The sequence below is a fragment of the Megalops cyprinoides genome, chromosome 15 (genome assembly GCF_013368585.1).
Source record: "Megalops cyprinoides isolate fMegCyp1 chromosome 15, fMegCyp1.pri, whole genome shotgun sequence".
Lineage (NCBI taxonomy): Eukaryota > Metazoa > Chordata > Actinopteri > Elopiformes > Megalopidae > Megalops > Megalops cyprinoides.
In genome coordinates, this window is record NC_050597.1 from 24,759,878 (window position 1) to 24,778,144 (window position 18,267).

Genomic DNA, 18,267 nt, shown 5'->3' on the forward strand with positions numbered 1-18,267 from the left:
GTCAAACAATAGGTCAGTCTCATCAGATAGCTCTATCTAGTCCAGATATTCGTTACAACGGGACGACCACAGACAGTCTCCTCCACTCTAACTCATGGAGGCATTTAACGGTTTTGAGAGTAATTATCTTTAATTCTGAATGCAATGCCTGGACATGGATATTAGACATAACAATGCTAATGCTAGTAGTGCATACGACACATTGCCTGTACAGTACCTATTGTCTCCCACTGAGGTACTCTCTCCTTGTTATCCTCCCTCCTATTTCATAATTGACCTATGGTATTCAAGTGGAGTATGAGCAAAAATGAGGAAGAACGTAAAGTTCTTGTAGTGCAACAGGCAAAATACACACTTCTCCCCTCTTATCAAATATAGGTTAATAGAGATAATGTAGAGCTGCTTTTGATTGGCTGGCCTGTGGCCAGGTGTCGCAGAATCCAATAAAGAAACCGTGTGAGCTGCAGGCTCCGATGGGACTCCCCACTGCGTTCAGTGTCTGGGAAGCAGCAGGTGTGTGACAGGCCAGAAATCCACCGCAGGCAGAAAGCTCCTATCACGCATTCATGTCTTGCTTTCATATTTCAGCTAAATCCACTATTCATACTTCCAGCATTCAGCCTCCAAGCGACAGGGAATTGTACAGGGGATGCATATGTTTTATGGATATAGATTGGCCGACTAGCTAACTTTATACACCTATCTGTAAACTTCACAACAGGACTACTGTACAATTTAATTAGTGAGGAACTGCCTATCAGTACTTCTGTTTTCGCAGAGAAGAACCAGCTTCAAACTTGTGGCAGCAAAGCCAAAGAGAGCTACACTTTTCAGTAGAGTATTCAGAGTATTCAGATTCAGGTTTCATTTATTACCCGAACACCAGTAAACTCGTTTTCACGGAACACAGTCAATACTGTGTACATGGAGGAAAGCAACCAGATGTTCTGAACATGACACTTCACTTCAGGTGACACTTACATGCATCGAGATTATGCACATTAGCGCAATAGCTTATCAGTTGGTTTACTGCAGTCGGTATGAAGCTTGTCTTGAAAAAGAAACATCTGCAGGCTTGTATATCAGTGACCTTGGATGCTAAATTGACAGTCTTTAACAGGTTGCTCCTTTTGTTGACAGACTGTACATATATGAAACAAATATTACAGCAAGGACAGGTAAGAATGAAGGTCTGTCAAGTAAAAACACCAAAATAATCTGAAAAACTATACACACAAACACACACACAGACAGACGTAACATCCATGGAGAAGGTCTTAGACAGTGCAAAGAAGAATTATGTAACAGTCTCCACCCTAGCATTCCATCAATACACAGTACATATTTGCCACATGAATTCCCAGAGATGAGAATAAGAGCCTGCCCATTCCTTCTGTATCAACTGGCAGTCTGATAAGGGAGTCATTTTAAATGTGCACATGGAAAGAACATATGACTATGGAGACATTGTATGAATACCAATATTCTCTTTTTTTTCTTTTGTACAAAAACAGGGCATTCATTACACCTGTATTCAAGTTGAATAAAACATTTACTTTAGGTTCATCAGGGACAGAGGTTGAATTAGTATTATTCTGAGAGTCAGTGTGAGTCAATGTCAGTAAATGGTATATATGAATGCCTGAGAAGTGCATTCACAGTGATCATAACACATACAATACGGGTGATATCAGCTGTACGATTTTCCTCTGTCGTCAATGAACTCAAGGTAAAACATTCATAGCCAGCCATTGATAAAATGTAAATCACTGTGAAACAGTCAATATGCCCAATAGACAGCAAAAGTTTTTTTTTTTTATCTCCCAATTCTGTGCATCACATGTCAGATTGTTAAATTGCATCACTGTAAGATTCACCTGCCATCAGCTGCCATGAAGACAAAACAAGTTGTGTCTGGAAAGATCAAGAACATGATTTGTTTTTCAGGTCACGCAAATGTGTGTTGGAGACCATTCTGAATGCAATTCCAGCCTATAAGTGCTTGCATGTATAAATGCCAGTGAAATCTAATTCATGATTCAGGCTAATGCCATCTCACCAGTCATTTTAAGACTAACGCTTTAATAAACCGGACAAAAAAAGCTTCTGATTTATTTTGCTGACCCTGGAACACAATTAAGAATCCCGTCGGGGTCTCCTGTCTGCCTTTGCCTGAGCGCCTCTCACATCTGTATTTAGACAGAGTGCTCTGATCCGCCCACACTCATTACACACCTCTGCCTGCGTGGCGCTCTCCTCTCTAGATTTCAGCACCTGTTTCCACCTGCCACCTGCCCAAGTGTGACCCCTCTTACCCGGCAATAATCGCTGCTGTGAAAAACCGTCTCTTTTATGGAGTCCCTGGGGACTGGACCACCACTTTTGGGGGCCCCCGAGCAGCAAAAAAAAAAAAACAAAAGAAAACAGACAATCATCCAAACTATTTACTCCCCTGAAATGAGGCACACAGCATTCAAAAGAGGCTAACGAAATGAAACATTTGCGTAGAAATAACAAAAAATGTATGAGCTGGGAATGCATAATGATTGTTTTGTGCATATTCTCCATAACATAAAGTGAACACTGCCTTATAGAAAACTCTGTTTTCCCAACAATGCACAGGGAACATGTGGAACGTGGGATTTGGACACTTCTTAACGCAACACCACTGTATGGCGCCTCTAGCCTTCCTATTAATGAAGCTTTGTTTGTTCCCTTCACCTTACTTCTTGTGTGCAAAATGCTCCAAATTAGCTCTCTAGCTTCACTAGCTGTAAACCTGAATGAGTCACATCAAACTATCAATCCTGAATATGCAATCATTCGGGGTGAGATACAGAGCATTAGAACGTATAATGCATAAGTCAAATGGAAAATAAGCAGGGAAGCCAGCGACAAAAGGAAGAACTTTGTAATAACTTCACAGTTAGCAGCTGTTCTCTGTCAGTTCTAACTTCTCAGGTGTGTTTCTGGTCTTTGCCCAGCCATCATATTAGGACACATCCAGATGAACCCAGGTGCAATCTTGAACGGGTGAGTCTTTACAGGGCAACAGGAGGTTACTGACCCTGCTGTTCAACTTGAGATGGGTAGCTCACTCCACCACTAGAGGGCCAAGGCTGAGATTGAGAAGGTCATTTTTGTGGTGCCTGAGGGAGTTGAGGGTCCAGGTGCCAGTGTTTCAAGGCAGATACAAACAGTGAATGGTGACCAGTGACAGGACAAAAAGAGAGTTGCGGCTTGTGAGTAGGTGGGGACAGTGTTGACTAATCACACAGCACGGCTCTTGATGATGTGGGGAGATCAGGTGGGGCTGGTAAAAGGGCCAGCTCAGAGGGAAACACAAAAATCCACATAGGACAGAACAAGAGCAAGGGCGTATACAGAGCAGATGGTGAGAAATAGACATATTTCCCTGATGTTTACCATGGACAGGCTGCAGGAGCAGGTCAGCCCTGTGGTGCTCTGGGAGAGGACTAGTTGATTTGTCAGTTCTAACTCCAAGGTTCTTGGAAATCTAGGAGAGGGTCGAGGCAGTGTTCTCCAAGGAGATAGTGATGTCTGTGACTCACTCATGAGGTATTGCAAGTTTGGCGTAGGTAGGTTTAGGTTGAATTGATGGGCGGTTCCTTCAAAAAGAGGTGCTAGGTACACTGCCATTCTTATAGAAAGCTGTGTGCCAGCAGGATAAATACAAAGAAGGATTTGATTGTCATCAGCATAGCAGTGGTATGAGAAACCATAAGAGGCTATCAGGGGTGGCAGCGATCTTGTCTGGAAGTTAAAAGCGTATTTTACCAAGGACTGAGCCTTGTGGTATGCCTCCAACAAGAGATGCAGACAAGGGGTCTCATCAGGACACCTGGTCTGAGAAATCTGCTGAATTGGATAAGAATCAGAGCGGCAGTGTAAAATGGTCCAGATCATTTTTATCTCTAAATTGTAGCAAGATCAGAAATCGATGAACATCTGTAATTGCATATCTCAAGTGTCAAATTGTGGGGTTGTTTTTTTAGCTTTGGGGGTGGTGGATAAAGTACTATCAAACAGTATAGCTTACCCTTCGCACATTATCCATTTGTACAAAGAGATACTGAAAAATTGAGGTTGAGTACTGTTCCCACAGATTCAAACCAGTGACTTTGCAGATGGAACTGTAGTTCCCTCTCCATTCAGCCACCCTAAATCACTGCTGTAAAAAAATGAGATACAGAACAGCACTACGTATGGGTCATTCAATCAGACATATTTTCTCTCCTCGGGTCCTTGCTATTTCCTGTAGATGAAGATAAAATTATACACATTATGGCAATCAGAAAAAATTACTATCATCTAAAGCTGATTTCACTTACAAACTACAACAGATAGGGGTCTGTGAACTTTGCGATCACTGTTCTCCTCAGCAGAAAATATTATTTTAATCAACTGCCTGTGTCTTTAGCCTTCCACCTCTCATGTGCTAGAGTATGAAAATCAAAACATAGCAAAGCAAAGAAACTGGGGAAGAACAGAATAGATCTGACAGCTCATATGACAAGGAGGGTCCGTGCCAATTTTCTTTTTCGCCACGGTTTTTTGATTTACAACACAGCAGTATTTAATTTTCCTTTCAAAATCTAATCCTATCTAGATGCTTGAGGAGCATGATTGCTTTTTGGCTGACAATGATGAGGCAACTGTGTTGACTGCTCATTCAGTAACAGGATTATTTTCTGAGTGCAAACACACCCCTTTGTTTGCTACCACAGTTAGATAACAGGAACAAATTCACTCACATCGGGGGGCATAGCGGGACATCTCTAAACACGAGAGTTTGTGCTAGACATATCAGAGGCTGAGGAAAAACATGGGCAAAATAGAATCAATGAAGCATTTTGCTTTTGGTCAAAGGGAGGCAATTAGACAAATAGTAAGAACATGTTTGGGTCATGTTGAAATTTATGGAAATCCTGTGTCATATCTCCTTCCCTCTCTGCATAATATTAAAACTTCAGAGAGTGGAGCTTAGATAGACCAATTTCAGTCAATATAATGACCCTACTGCTGTATCTACATACCTGTCATGAGTTTCACATTATATAGTCATCCATAACTATCCTGGGTTCAGTGTTAACTGTGAGTGTTGTGTGGCTGTGTGCTGTTATGTGGAAGTGTGTGGAACATGGATATGTGCAGCGTGCAGGACTGTGCGCTATTCGAGTGTGTTGGGTTTGTGTGTGTGTGGAAAATTGGTGTGTCAGATATTTGGGTGTGTGTGATATATAGGTGTGGGTGGCACATGGTGTGTGAGGTTTGTGGGTGCGGCTGGTGTGTGGATGGGTGTCTGTGTGCATTTCAATACATTTCATACATTTGTCTAGGGAACCTCACCTCCACAGGAGTCCTGCAGCAGTACCTTGGAAGCGTATTTTTAGCATATTCCCCTGGTTATGTAGAATGGCACCAATATGCGGTCAGGAAACTGACTCCACCGCCCTTTTCTTCATCTCATTTCCATCCTCCAGATGACAGCCAGCCTATCCTCTTCCAGTACACTAACAGATTCCAGGGCTGATTGGGGGTGTTCCCATCATGCATTTTACCCACGTTTCACGTGAGCTTTTCTGAGACTTCCTGCAGCCCTGCTTGCTATTTTTGAAGCGTGAGCATGACACCTGGATGTCAGTATATGAAATATATATGAGATCAATCTGACAGCCCTGATTTTTCTCCCCACTGTGACTATGTGGCATTGAACACCCTTTTAAAGCGCTAAAATTAAAGTCCTAAAGTGTGCATAACCTTCATCTGACAGCGTGAAGATATCAAACAACATGAAAAAAATGTGACAGATAGTTTTACTGTGACTCATATTTCATTACAGTTGAAGGATAGACAGGAATTCACAGTGTAATTCTAGTGTTTTTTGCAACTCTGGAAGCTTTTCAGCACTTTGATAAGTGCCCATGTGCTGCTTTATGAAACCTTTTGAGAAAAATACACTTTCTTTTCTCCAACACCAGAAGTGAATGTAAACAGAACAATTCTTTCACACAACACAACATTAATATGTTTTTTGCTGTTCCTACAGTATGATACATGTTAAGCTAGGCATGGGAAATCACACCAAATAATGTGTTTAATAAAATGTATAGGATAACGAAATAAAACTAGGCCCAGACTGCCCAGAGTTATTAAAAAATTACTAGCTACAACGATTTGATCACTAAAAACTAATTATTTGCACATTTTACAAAAAGTAACCTACAACTGCTCTCCTTAGCGTTTTTAGTGAATCCATTCCATTGTTAATGTGGACATAATTAAACTGGACAATTTTAATACAAAGAACGACTGCCGCTTTAATAATTCCACTTTAATGAAAATCCCCCGCCAACCCCCCCTTCTCCCGTGAGCTGACGTAACCCGGGGTCCAAGGGATCGGATAAAGGCCGACTGAGTGACATCGTGCGACACAGAAGGGACGGAGAGGAGATCTGCAAATAACGAGAGCAGGTAGTACAGCTGTCAGCGCGGGCAGGCGCTCGCTATGAATAATACACTGAATGGAACCTTTGAGAGCGCCTTTACACTTTAGTTGCTGTAGTCCTGTACAACTAGCCGGTGGTATGCCAATGGATACAACAGACTTTTGCATGGTCTTCATGTTCGGCAAAAAAAATAACGAATGGTTCCCACGACGCAACCATAAAAACAAAATAACCAGCACCTGTTTTTATCCTGCATGTGACGGTTAATCCTCTCCGACATTTCTTTTACTTCCCGTTTTTACTTGATAAAGCAGCAGCTGGTATTTCGCTTTGGTGAGCCGGTTAGTGTGCAAGCTTATTTAGACGCGGTCAGCTGTTCGTGCGGTACTTTACAGTGCTGGGATCATCAACTTTCAGCTGAAAGTAGCGAGGAGGCAACAGGACAGTCGCCGCAGCAGTTGGTGCGTTTGCTGCGCTGTGAGAGAGGGGAGCAACACGGATATTTCCGTCCTGTCCAAAGTTGCGCCAAAGATAATATTTGCCTGACGCCGTTATTTTGACAGGATTCAGCATCTCGAAAAACAAATGAATACACAAAAACAAAGCACTTAAGTAACTACAAGTGTTTTAATAACGTTTAGCTAAGCATATTATAAAAGATTTCAAGGGCAGTATTTAGTTGGAAAATGTCTACATATACTTCAGCAAGTGAAAATGTGCACTTCTTTGGTTGGTTCTTTTTAGTAAATTATCTAGAATGAAATCAAAGCCCCTCTGGAAAGCAGGTGTTTGTCTAGCATTATCTGCAGTAGACTCACCAACGCAAGCCTCTATTTTCAGCAGCAAATGTGCATGTCTGCTTTGCACCATAACCTTTCATGTGTATCTTTTTCATTGTGGTTAGCATGCTCCGCATGTATCACATCTTGCCCTGTCTTGTATTTTTTATGATATTATAATATCTAATAGTATTGTTGTTCATTCTTTTATACCTGAAGATTATTGCAAAGCCACTCACTGTTAACATATGGCTCTGGGTGGCCGTTAGTGGTGTTAGAGTCCACAGCGATATTACTGACACAGTGTGTGCCGTATTTGTGCAGTTATTTTTGTCAGTGTCAAGTCTGACTAGCTAGGACCAGAGACTTGCTCCCTGCAACAGATAAATGTAGGGCAGACGATTCACATACTCTTGGATGGATGAGCTGAGGACAGTAAATCTAAACATGTTGAGGTATGATATTATTTGTGACAGGCATTGGTAGAGCACTACTTAAATCGAAATAAAAGCTTATTGGACGTGCTGGTTCTGTGCCTTTGGGAAATCAAGGGGTGTTGTCAGGTAGGATACCCAGCGGTATAGATGGGAAGTCTGTGGCTTGTGATGTACAGACCTATATGAGATCCAATGATGGAGAGCGGCGTGCTTATGCCAAATGCTGAAAGCCACAGACAGGCCGAATCTTTATGATTACTTATAGTTAGGTATTAGGGGTCACTGCGACTGACTGTCTCTGTGCTTTAAGCAGAACTGAAGACAGCAGCGGCCATTGTAAAAGCAAAAGTTTGTTACCATCTTGTGCAGTGCTGTCATGGATAATCGCTCTGAGAATATGGGTAGTATAGTGACTGGGTGACTGCATGTACCCAGAGAGCTCCGGGTTTGACTTCTGCCCTGAGCGTGGCTCTGCTGTTCAACCCATGAGGCTTAAGATGATATGATGATTGTCCAGCTTATATAAATGAACTCACTGAATCGGGGTGTGTGTGTTGGCAAATAGGTATCTCCCTGTGGCACTTCCTTTTGCTATTTTTGTGCTAGTTTTACCACTATACAGCATGTCAGTCATGCAGTTCCCTACAGTAGCTAAACACAAAACCTCCAAACAATGCAACGCAGATTAGTGGTGCGTGACATGGCCCAATAGGCATGGTGGGCTTAGCTGGTCACTCAGTTGTGGCAGGGGGTATCAGAAATTGTTTGCTTTGTGCTGGGGGGAGTGGGGGGGGGGGGTGTGACTGGGCAAGACTAAAGTGGAAGAGTGACCCATCTTTGACCCAGGTCTAAACCAGGATAATCTCTCTCTGCTGTGATCGGGGAGATCAGAACACCGCATACCCACACAGGCTTGTTTTCCAGTCTGTGGAAATTCCACCCTGGTGGCAGTGACCTCACCGGCCATGGCATCACTTATTTCTGTCCTGGTGACTCCCCTGCACTACTATGGCAGAAGAGTCTGGCCTTTCTTTGTTTATTCAGGTGCCTGCATTTTCTGCATTAAAAAAGGCCACTCACGGATTTTGCCACAGTGAGTTGGACAGAACAGAAATGGCTGAGTGTATACAGTAAGGAATTCCAGTGCAGTCCAGATGTATACAAATGCAGCTGGGCTTGAGCTGATCAAGGCTTCACATGAAGAATAGGTATTTGGGAATGACTGTGCACTGACCCTCATGTACATGACAGTATGAGATTCAAAGAAATGATGTGTGTGTGTGCTTGTTCAGTTACACACACATTTTTTAACATGCTATAAGAATTTTTCTGCCCATTCGTCCTGTGGCTAAAGGAAGAACTTTACAAAACATTGCACTCTTAACTGCCTGTAAACAAGAGTTAAAGTGCCATAAGAATATCATTAAGACAACAATTCATGTTTATTATCACAGCAGATTACAAACTGCTTGTGATCTTAAATACTCATATTGCCCTGCTACCTATGGAACACACAGAGGTATTGTGGGCTGCTGTGTTGTTGCCTTGATAATGATACTGTAAGTATAGCAAAGCATTGCCTCTTTTGTGGGTCATTCAAACTATGGACATAAGAGCCCACAAGGGACAAAGGAGCACCAGCTGGTTGCCTACTCTAGGAGAATATCTGCCCGGCAGTTCTTAGAAAGCCCAATACAAGCACTCAGCCATGCCTGCGGGGAACCTTTAACTGTGCCGCAGACTCATTCATGTCATCAGTGAGGGACAACGTGGATGGGCGGTGTGGATCAATGGCAAAGGAGCTAGAGGAGGTCCACACTGTGTACTATGCTATCTGGGGGGACGAAATGCCTCATGCTGCGCTTCCCCATCTTTCGGGGGAAGGTGTTGCCTGAGACGACCCGCACGCTGTGGCTCTCAGCGTGTTGGGAGGGTTAATTTGGGAGGGTGGAGGGGGGGTACCCAGCCAGTACGGGAGCAGCCACTGTAGCAGGCCCCCCTGCTCCCCCCTCGCACACACACAGTCACACTCACACACCCTCTGTAGGGTGGAAAGTTCAGAGGCTTGCGCTGTATCCTCTGTGATTAAAACGGCCCCTTTGTGTTTACTCTGGATATGGGGTAGGCGCGGCCCCGGCTGTGGCCCGGGGGATAAAGTGACGGTGTGGGTCGCTCGCAGGCTGATGTGTGGAAACTCTCCGCCAGGCCACCTCTTTGATCCGGTATTAAGTCATTGGTATTTTGGAGGCCAATTGTCAGACCGGTGAAATGTAAACTGGGCCTGATTCCTCTGCTGAGGACAAACAGGAGCTATCCACCCATGCCATACGGTCCACTGTAACGTGGACTACAATTGTCATTGTGATTTTACAGAGTTGATGTTCTGGGCAGCAGTGTAGCATAGAGGTTAAGGAAAAGGACTTGTAACGGCAAGGTTGCCAGTTCAGTTCCCTACTGGGACACTGCTGCTCTACCCTTGGTCAGGGTACTTAACCCACAATTACCTCAGTAAATATCCAGCTGTATAAATGGATAACATTGTAAATATAAATAAATAAATAATAAATATTGGAACCAATGTAAGTTGCCATGGATAAGAGCATCTGTTAAATGCCAATAATGTAATGTAGTTACATGTGGTTGATTTGTGGTGAAAGGAGTCTCCTTGCCTTTGCTTTGTATTTTCCTTTTCAGTAGGCTTTCATCACACATACTGTTTTAGATAACTGAAAAAATAAAATCTATAACACTACTATTTTCTCCAAAAGATACAGCAGATTAGTTTATAACAAGACACAGTGCATTCTCAAAACCACTGTCCATTGTAAGCCAGTAACCCAGAGGCCTCCTGGTAAGACACCTTCTCCTGGTAAGATTTTCCATCGCTCTGTCTTGGGTTTGTGTTTCTTTTTTTCCCCACAATGCCTCTGCAGACGTCATTACCCAAGGCATTCTGCCTTATTTCCAGTGCGTTCTTTCTTGGGCTAATGGGGCTGGTTGGTCACGCCTGGTTGAGCACCTCACCGATTTAGGACCCGTCCACTTGTTCCTCAATGATTGCCTCCTGGCTTCCATCACAGGCTCCTGATAAGGCTCTAGCATTCTGTTATCTCTCTGGGGGCTATGTCTGTCAGGTGGGTGTATGATCACAGCCGGCTATTCCCAGAATGGCCCGGGAGTGGGAGCACGGGTGGGCTCTGGTTAGCTTCATGTCCCCGGCCTGCTGATGAGACCAAGTGACTTTGTGGCCCCTGTGAGATGCCTTTAACGCGTCCTTTAAATGCTGCGGCCTCTGTGACACCAGGAGCTAGGCTACGTGGCCATGGCTGGTTCGGTTGCTGTCTTTGTATGCGTTATCTCAGCAAAAGTGCATTATCTGTGTAGGGCCTGTGCCATCGGTCGCTTTGAGCTCACTGTGTGCAGCTGTGTTGCCCGTCGGTGTCACAGGTGGCCTCAGGGCACGACAGTGGAATCGGGTGACGCTCTCGGCCCGGTAGTAATGCGTCACGCCAGGTGCCAAGTTAATCTGCGTTTTAATGACGCCGTTCAAGAACGTCCTGTGTGAATGTCGATGTCACAGTGGAGAAGGAGGCGTAACGGCAGACCCCGTAATGGGGGCTCTTTCTCTCAGAGTGTGTTGGGGGGTGGGGGTTCCACCACATATGTTTGCTCTCGCTTTTGAGTACTGTTCCACAGGCAGCAGCATGTGTGTGTGTGAAAAGGCCAAGCTGTTATTTCCTCCGTTGTTACTGTTTGACCCGTGCCATGTGTTTCCATGCCCGTCCCTTTTACTGCGTCTCAGTCCGTCACACAGCGGTGCGGTCAGCCCACGTGCCTCTGGGCATCCCCATTGGCCAGCCCTGAATCGAACACAGAACCGTGTCACTCTCAGGTGGCGCTCAGATTGGTCAGGATCATCTAGCAGCGTGTCCATGTTGAAGCCAAGTCTTCCTCTTAATTACTGTCAATTAGCTGTTTCCTTGAGCACCCCCCCACTCCCAAACGCTAGCCAGGGTGCAGAGATGGAGGTGGGAGGAGCCCTGGGGAGGCTAGAAAATTCTGTTGGTCTAAGAAGAGGCTATATCAGCTGTGTGAATCATGGAGGCCAGGCATTCTAGGTGTCCCCTTACATGCCTTATAAGGACCCCCCAGTGCTGGAGTGCTATCGCTTTCTGTAGAGGGCTGCTATTCTTAGGCTGTCACTTCAGCCCATCTGAGCAGGCAAGATCTCTCTCTTCTCTGGCTTTTACAGCATTTCTGCACCTCTCTCCCATTTTGTGTGTTTAGGAAGGGGTGGGGGTGAACCTCTCCTTTACTGTTTATTTTTTTTTTTGCTTTGTTCTTTTTTTATTGACCTCTTCCTAGCGTTTTGTTTGGAGAAATCTGTTCATTACTTCCCCTTTTGACATTTTTTAATTTAAGTGTTTTTTTTTTTCCTTTTTTTCCAGCGGCTGCTTGGCGCCTGTCCCCTGTCCCCCCCCCACCGGCGTTTTTTTTTCCCAGTCGGAAGGAAAAGCGTTGAAAACGAACCTGCAATAAGGGCGGCTTTTCGAAAATGAGCACTTACAACGTGAGCCTCACCGGACCGGCCCCATGGGGCTTCCGATTGCAGGGAGGCAAGGACTTCAACATGCCCCTCACCATCTCCAGGGTAAGCACTCACCTGGTGGGAATGTACCTGCCGCCACGCCGTGCAGAGAGCGTGCTGGAGCATCGTCAGGGCATCGAGTTGCTGCTTCCTGCTTCACGGCTCCTTGGCTTCCAATGTTATCTAGCCTCGATTAACTAAAGCGTTCCTGAATGCCGTGCGGCGCTTGTCTAGTTGAACTCCGCACTGCAAATGTCAAGGGTTTCATCTGCGATTTGTGTTGTCACTGTTCATTGGACTTGAGCGCTTGTGTCACGAGATTGCCTTCCGTGTTCAAAAAATAATTACATCCATTGATCCATTTACATACAGTATCTGTGTCTATATTTAGTATGAGACATTGCAACTGTTCCAGTGAGCAGCTCAGTCAAAGCAAGGACAGTAATTGGTTGGTAATGGTACACTTCGTATTGTTCAATTTGATCTTTAGTTGCTTTTCGTTATAATTTTGCAGCCGAGGTTGTATTTATTGAGCTGTATAATGTATTATTTCAGAATGACTAATATGCAGATTATGACATGGTTGGGTTAATGATGTGTTTTTGTATCCGGAGTGGATTACAGTGATATCATTGAAAAGCTTCAATCTGTAACCCCTGTGATGTTGCCTACCTGTTTGTGCATGCACAGATGCAGCCTGCACTTACAATGAAACATACAATGAAAAAGGGTCCTTTTAATGTTTTATGTTACTTCTTTTAATACACAGATCTCATTTGTGCAGTACTTGCTTATGCCTTTGTGGCATTCTGATTGGTTAAAGAGATTCAAGACTGCAGGAGGGGGCTGACTTTTCATTACTTGAAAAAGTGTTGAAGAGTTTTTTGTAAAATAGAGACACAGTCATATCTCAACATAAATACCTTCATAACATCTTCATTCATTCTTCGCAAACAGTCTGCAGTTACCCCAGTGTAGTGTTTTTGATTCATTGAAAACTCGTGATCAGCTCTGTTTGCTAATGAGGCCTGGGGGGGTCCAGTTTCTTCTGATACGAGTGAACCAAAAGGAAAGTTTGAAATGTCACTGCGGTGGAAAAGTGATTTGAGAGACAGCATTGCTCGTAGGTTAGGGGGGGTTACTATTTAAGCTGGTAGCAGGTCTATAGACACGCGAGGCATCCCCCTTTCCTAGAAGCTGGAGCGGATAGCGGTGGGCTCCCGACACGCTGGGGAGGGCCTGCGTGGCTCGGCGGACGGAAGCGGACAGGTGTCCCTCAGGGAGAGAGCCGCGGATATTCACGGCCTCGGTGACGAGAGCCCCGCCACCCTGCCGGGCGTGACAGGAACCTGAGGCGTAAAAAAAAAAAAAAAGACGCAAGGTGTCAACGGTGGCAGTTGGACCCTTTTCACGGTGCGAGTGATCCAGTGCACATACCTCGCGGGCGGGAACAATGTGAGCCCTCTCCTTGTCCTGGACAAGCATTGGGCTCTTCACGCTGCAAATAGCGGTGACGCAAAGACCTGTCACGTCACACGTTTGTGTCCGTGTGTTAGGTTTTCTGCTCCTGCATTGTGTCAGAGACAGGATTACAACGTACAAAAGATACGTGGGAGGTCGACATGTCACTGCTTATAATTCTATCACATGCAGGGATCCCATAATTGTAGTCATTTATGGAGTGGCCATCACATACCACCAGTTTACTTAAAACCACTTAATATAACTTAGGGAAAGTGTTGGCTTGGCCACATAAAGCATTCATGAACTGCTCTTGTAAATGCTTTTCACTTTGTATTGACTAAACATTTTCCCCAAGGCTCATTTTAAAGCAGGAACATGTCCCTGATCCCTTTAAATTAATCTCAGCATCCACTTAGATATACTGTACATACAACAGTCAACTGCAGGAACTTTTTTAAAGAGCACCTGTGGGTGACATCTGTACACCCTGAACTATTCTGGATGGAACTGCCTACCCCTTGTGCAGAGAACGGTCTATATTGGTGTGACTCGCTCTGAATATGGGCCTTAGATGGGTTCAGGGAATTTACTGTTAGGCGTAGCCAAGGAATGAAGCCCACGCTCTGGGGGCCCCCTCCTCGGTCAGCTCAGACCCAGGAGCAGGGGGTGTCGTCAATCACCGCTCTGACAGGTGAAGTATTTGCATCTCCTGCGACAGGCCCCGCCCTCGTGAACGACCCATAAACAGGCCTTTTCTAAAAATACCTTCAAAATGGCCATTGTTTGGGTTATCTTCAGAAGGAGATTCTCCATATGGTGTGGCAGAGATTAAAAGGGCAGCTAGGGTGATGGTGCTGTGAGTCTTTGGGGGTGGGCAGGTGGATATCAAGGCACTCATGTTGTATAGTACAGTAACTGTCTGTTTTAATTTTCAGTTTTTTGTTCTGCATGAAGTTGAGCAGTGCACAAAAAATGAAGGCAGTTAAATTACTGGATATTTGTGTCTTAGGGGGTTGGGATGATTCACACAGATGGGGATAATGCCCTCTTGTGTCAGTAACGCCCTCTTGATTAAGTGTTTTTGTACAACTGGTATCAATGCATTGATGTCCCACCGTAAGAACACTGAACTTAACCCTAACAGAGGAAGCCAAATTTCCTTAACTAAAAAAAGAATATGACTATCATGGCATAAGTTGGTGAAAAAAGGCATTTTGAACATAGCGCCTCCCTTGAATATCTGTCTCAGATATCTGCTCCAAGGGGCTACATTCAAGAAAAGTGCCTAAAAGCACCAGCGATGTGACCTATCGAAATATGAGTTTGACGTAATCAATTGTCATGCAATGCATGAAAATATTAAAAAGTACATATAACATTACATATATGTCTGTGTATGTATTCCTTTAGTGTATGTAAATAAATTAAAATAAATAAGGTTTAAGTAAATTACACCTACCAGTGGAATAAAATTAAAATTACATTCAAATAAATATAATTTTCATTTACCGCATTTAAGAAAAAAATTGCAGGATTTAGTGTAGACCCAAGTCCTGATTAGTTAGACTGAGAGGTTTCTTTGGTTTGGACTTTTTGCATCCCTCAGAGGGATATATGTATATGCTATGGGATTGCCTCTGACATGAATTGTGCCTGAAATACAGCTTACATAACACACCTGTTACATTGTTTGCCTATTTAAAAGAGAAGTGTGTGTTCAGAGCTCTGGGGCCAGGTCTTCTCTGCGCTGTACTATTCTGAAGAAAGGAAATTTTGAAAGCTTTGTACAACAGTATTCTTCTTGCAGGCACAAATTTCCAAAGGAACTGGAAAGTAAATGTTTTTAAAAAATCCTTTCCCTGTTTCAATGCAGTCAGTTAAGTAGATGGTTCTTGCCTTGGCTGCCCTTTTAGGAAGGACATCAGAAACAGAGTGCCACGAATATCGCACAGAAACCAGTGAGCTGAAACTGTAAAGCTATATCTAGGAAATCTTCTGATGTTTATGGACCACAGGGAGGTTCTGGTTCTCTCAGCATGTGGCTGATGCGCTGGCATTTTCCACAGGTCAACTTGCGCTGGTCAAAGTATGCTAGATGAATGCGTTGCTGTCATGACATAACAATCTCCTGTCATGACACAACAGGCTCCTATCATGACATAATCTTCCCAATTTTGTATAGTCTCCATTGCAATCCTACGGGGCATTTTTGTCTTTTGCCTTTGCGCATGGTATTAAAGACCGCTTAGTGACATTATTGCGAGAAAAATATATAAATTCACTGGGAAATTATGTGAAATGGATTTTTATAAATCATGTCTTGTAAAGGAGGTGCATGTTGTGGATACTTTTGAACCATAATTTGGAGCTCCTAACTGAACTATGTAATGAAATGAAATAATTAATCTGATGAGCCGATGATCACGTATTTATCATGTCTCTGTGACCAACAAAAAGAGCTCTAAAGACTGTATCAGATTTTATTATTAGTTTAAATTGGATCTCTTTTTAATCTTTAGAAGATGCTCTGGTGACATGAGGCTGGTTTGCATTCCTGACAGTGCCACGCCGTTAAATCTGTTTCTCCGTTGGAAAGAGGCCCAGCTGTTTGACAAGTCGGAGGCTCCCCTTACCGACGCGCTCTTTCATCGCGCGCCCCCTCCGCCCGTATGTGTTCATTTTCGGGACGTCGTTCCAGCACCCGAGCGCCTGCGTGACACCCCTCCTCTCCGTCACAGCTCGGCGGGGGGGGACGACTCCGCGTAACATTTGGCTCACGTCGGGAGGATGGTATTGACAGATGAAGACAAACTGTTTGATTATTTTAAGATTATTGTGTTAGCGCCGCGCGTGCCAGGACTGGAGGGGCGCGTGCGGGGCCTGCCAGTGGCACAGCGTGTGCCTCCCTGCTGCCCGGCGCGGGATAGAGAGGGCCGAATTGCGAGAGCCACTGGGACTTTGACAGATGCGTCTTAATGATTTTGGTGGAACACGTGAGGCAGCCGACACGCGTCAGCGCTGCCCGCACAAGCCTCTTGGGCTGTTTTGTTTGATCTGCTTGTACTCTATCTCTTCTTGGGTGCGTTGGCTGTGTCTGTGGATGCGAAGTTCCTAAATTTTGTTACTGTGGAGGCTTCATTCGACAAGTAACGAAATCCCCATTTTGGGATCGGATGTGGGATGTGGTTGTTTCTCGAGCCCCCCGTGAGGTGATTTTTTTGAGCCTGCTTTGAATTTAAACTCTTGGGATTTGGTTTTGTGAACCGTAGCAGTTCGGCTCTGGATTCTGCCATATCCTCTAGCCATTGCAGTCTTCTTGATGAAGTGTGCCGTAGCCTCAATGTGACTGTTCTATTTCAGTGAACTCCAAAGTCAGATAAGCACAGCTGTCCCAGTATTCCTTTTCCAAACCTTCGTTTTTAATGATTCAAGTCGAAAGGTCACATCAGTTTTAGGGGGAGAACCCGGCTCTAGCGTGTGCTTGAGCAAATATACGTTCTGGAATGCCTGTGTTGGTTTTACCTTTCAACTCCTTTTTGACGATTCAAGTCAAACAGTCATGTCAATTTTTGGGGCGAGAACCCAACTCTTGGGTATGCCTAAACAAATATACGTTTTGGAATGCCTGTGTGGATTTTACCTTTCAACTGATTTTGACTGATTGTGTATTTTATAGATACAGTGAAACTGATCTTTGATTGCTGATCATATTCAGATTCAACGGTCAGTGACCCCCCCTCTGACAGACCAGCAGGGCATGTTGATTCATCAGAGATCTCCAATACGGTTTGTTACATAACAATAGCAATGCACAGAGAATCTTGCAGAAATTTCAGTCCAGTTAAGTGCGCCACAACAGGACTTTGTCGGCAGTGTGTGGCGAGACGTGGGAGAGGTAAACGCCGATCTCGGAACCCAAAGTCTCTCTTGTTGCCAGGGTACCAGTGTGGGCTGTTGGGCCTCCCTGAGGTGAGCCAGCGGCCCCAGCGTGGTGCTATAAAAAGGCTCCAGCGAGATAGCATGTGTCACTACCGTTAGTCCCCGGTCTTACAGGCCCCGGCATTCCAGCCCAGCCCCCCGCGCTGCCGGCATTAGAGGAGGCGTCCGGAGGTGCTGACAGGCTGAGCTGTTTTTAGCAGGGAGCTGAAGGTCAGAGGAGCTGGGGCAGATAGCGTGGGCTATAGATACCGGCGGCAAGGAGAGGGGACCCACCTACACCAGCCTGGGTTCAGCCGAGCACCCAGCGCGGTGCAAGGACCGGCGTCTCCGCCCACATGCTGGCGACCTGTCACCAGGTTCACTGCATCTTTGCTGCTTCCGTCCGAAGAAGGATGATGTGAACTGACGTGAACCAATGACCACGTGGCATCGGTAGGCTTTCCCAGAGAGCGCCGCTTTGCGCCGAATCACCCTGCCCTGCCGTGTACCAGGAAAGGGTCGTTAGGTTACCATCCTGTAGCATCAGGCTTTTTTTTTCTGCTCTTGTTAGCAGAAACGAGTCTGTCAGGTTTAGCTCTAAATCACCCGTG

The 18,267-nt window shown here is 44.8% G+C and overlaps 1 protein-coding gene across 11 annotated transcripts in view; it reads left to right on the forward strand.

Moving 5' to 3' along the window:
* Window positions 1–6,473: 6,473 nt before the first annotated feature.
* Window positions 6,474–18,267, forward strand: part of ldb3a (LIM domain binding 3a) — a 62,395-nt gene continuing 50,601 nt past the window's right edge. For 8 of the 11 annotated variants that reach the window (XM_036546223.1, XM_036546227.1, XM_036546228.1 and 5 more), the window contains exon 1: window positions 11,895–12,337. In XM_036546223.1, the coding sequence (XP_036402116.1) occupies window positions 12,242–12,337 (96 nt within the window). In that variant the 5' untranslated portion in view covers window positions 11,895–12,241. Of the gene's footprint in view, window positions 6,496–6,544; window positions 6,607–11,894; window positions 12,338–18,267 lie in introns of those variants that run through there. The other 3 variants (XM_036546225.1, XM_036546224.1, XM_036546233.1) reach the window with 3 other exon arrangements.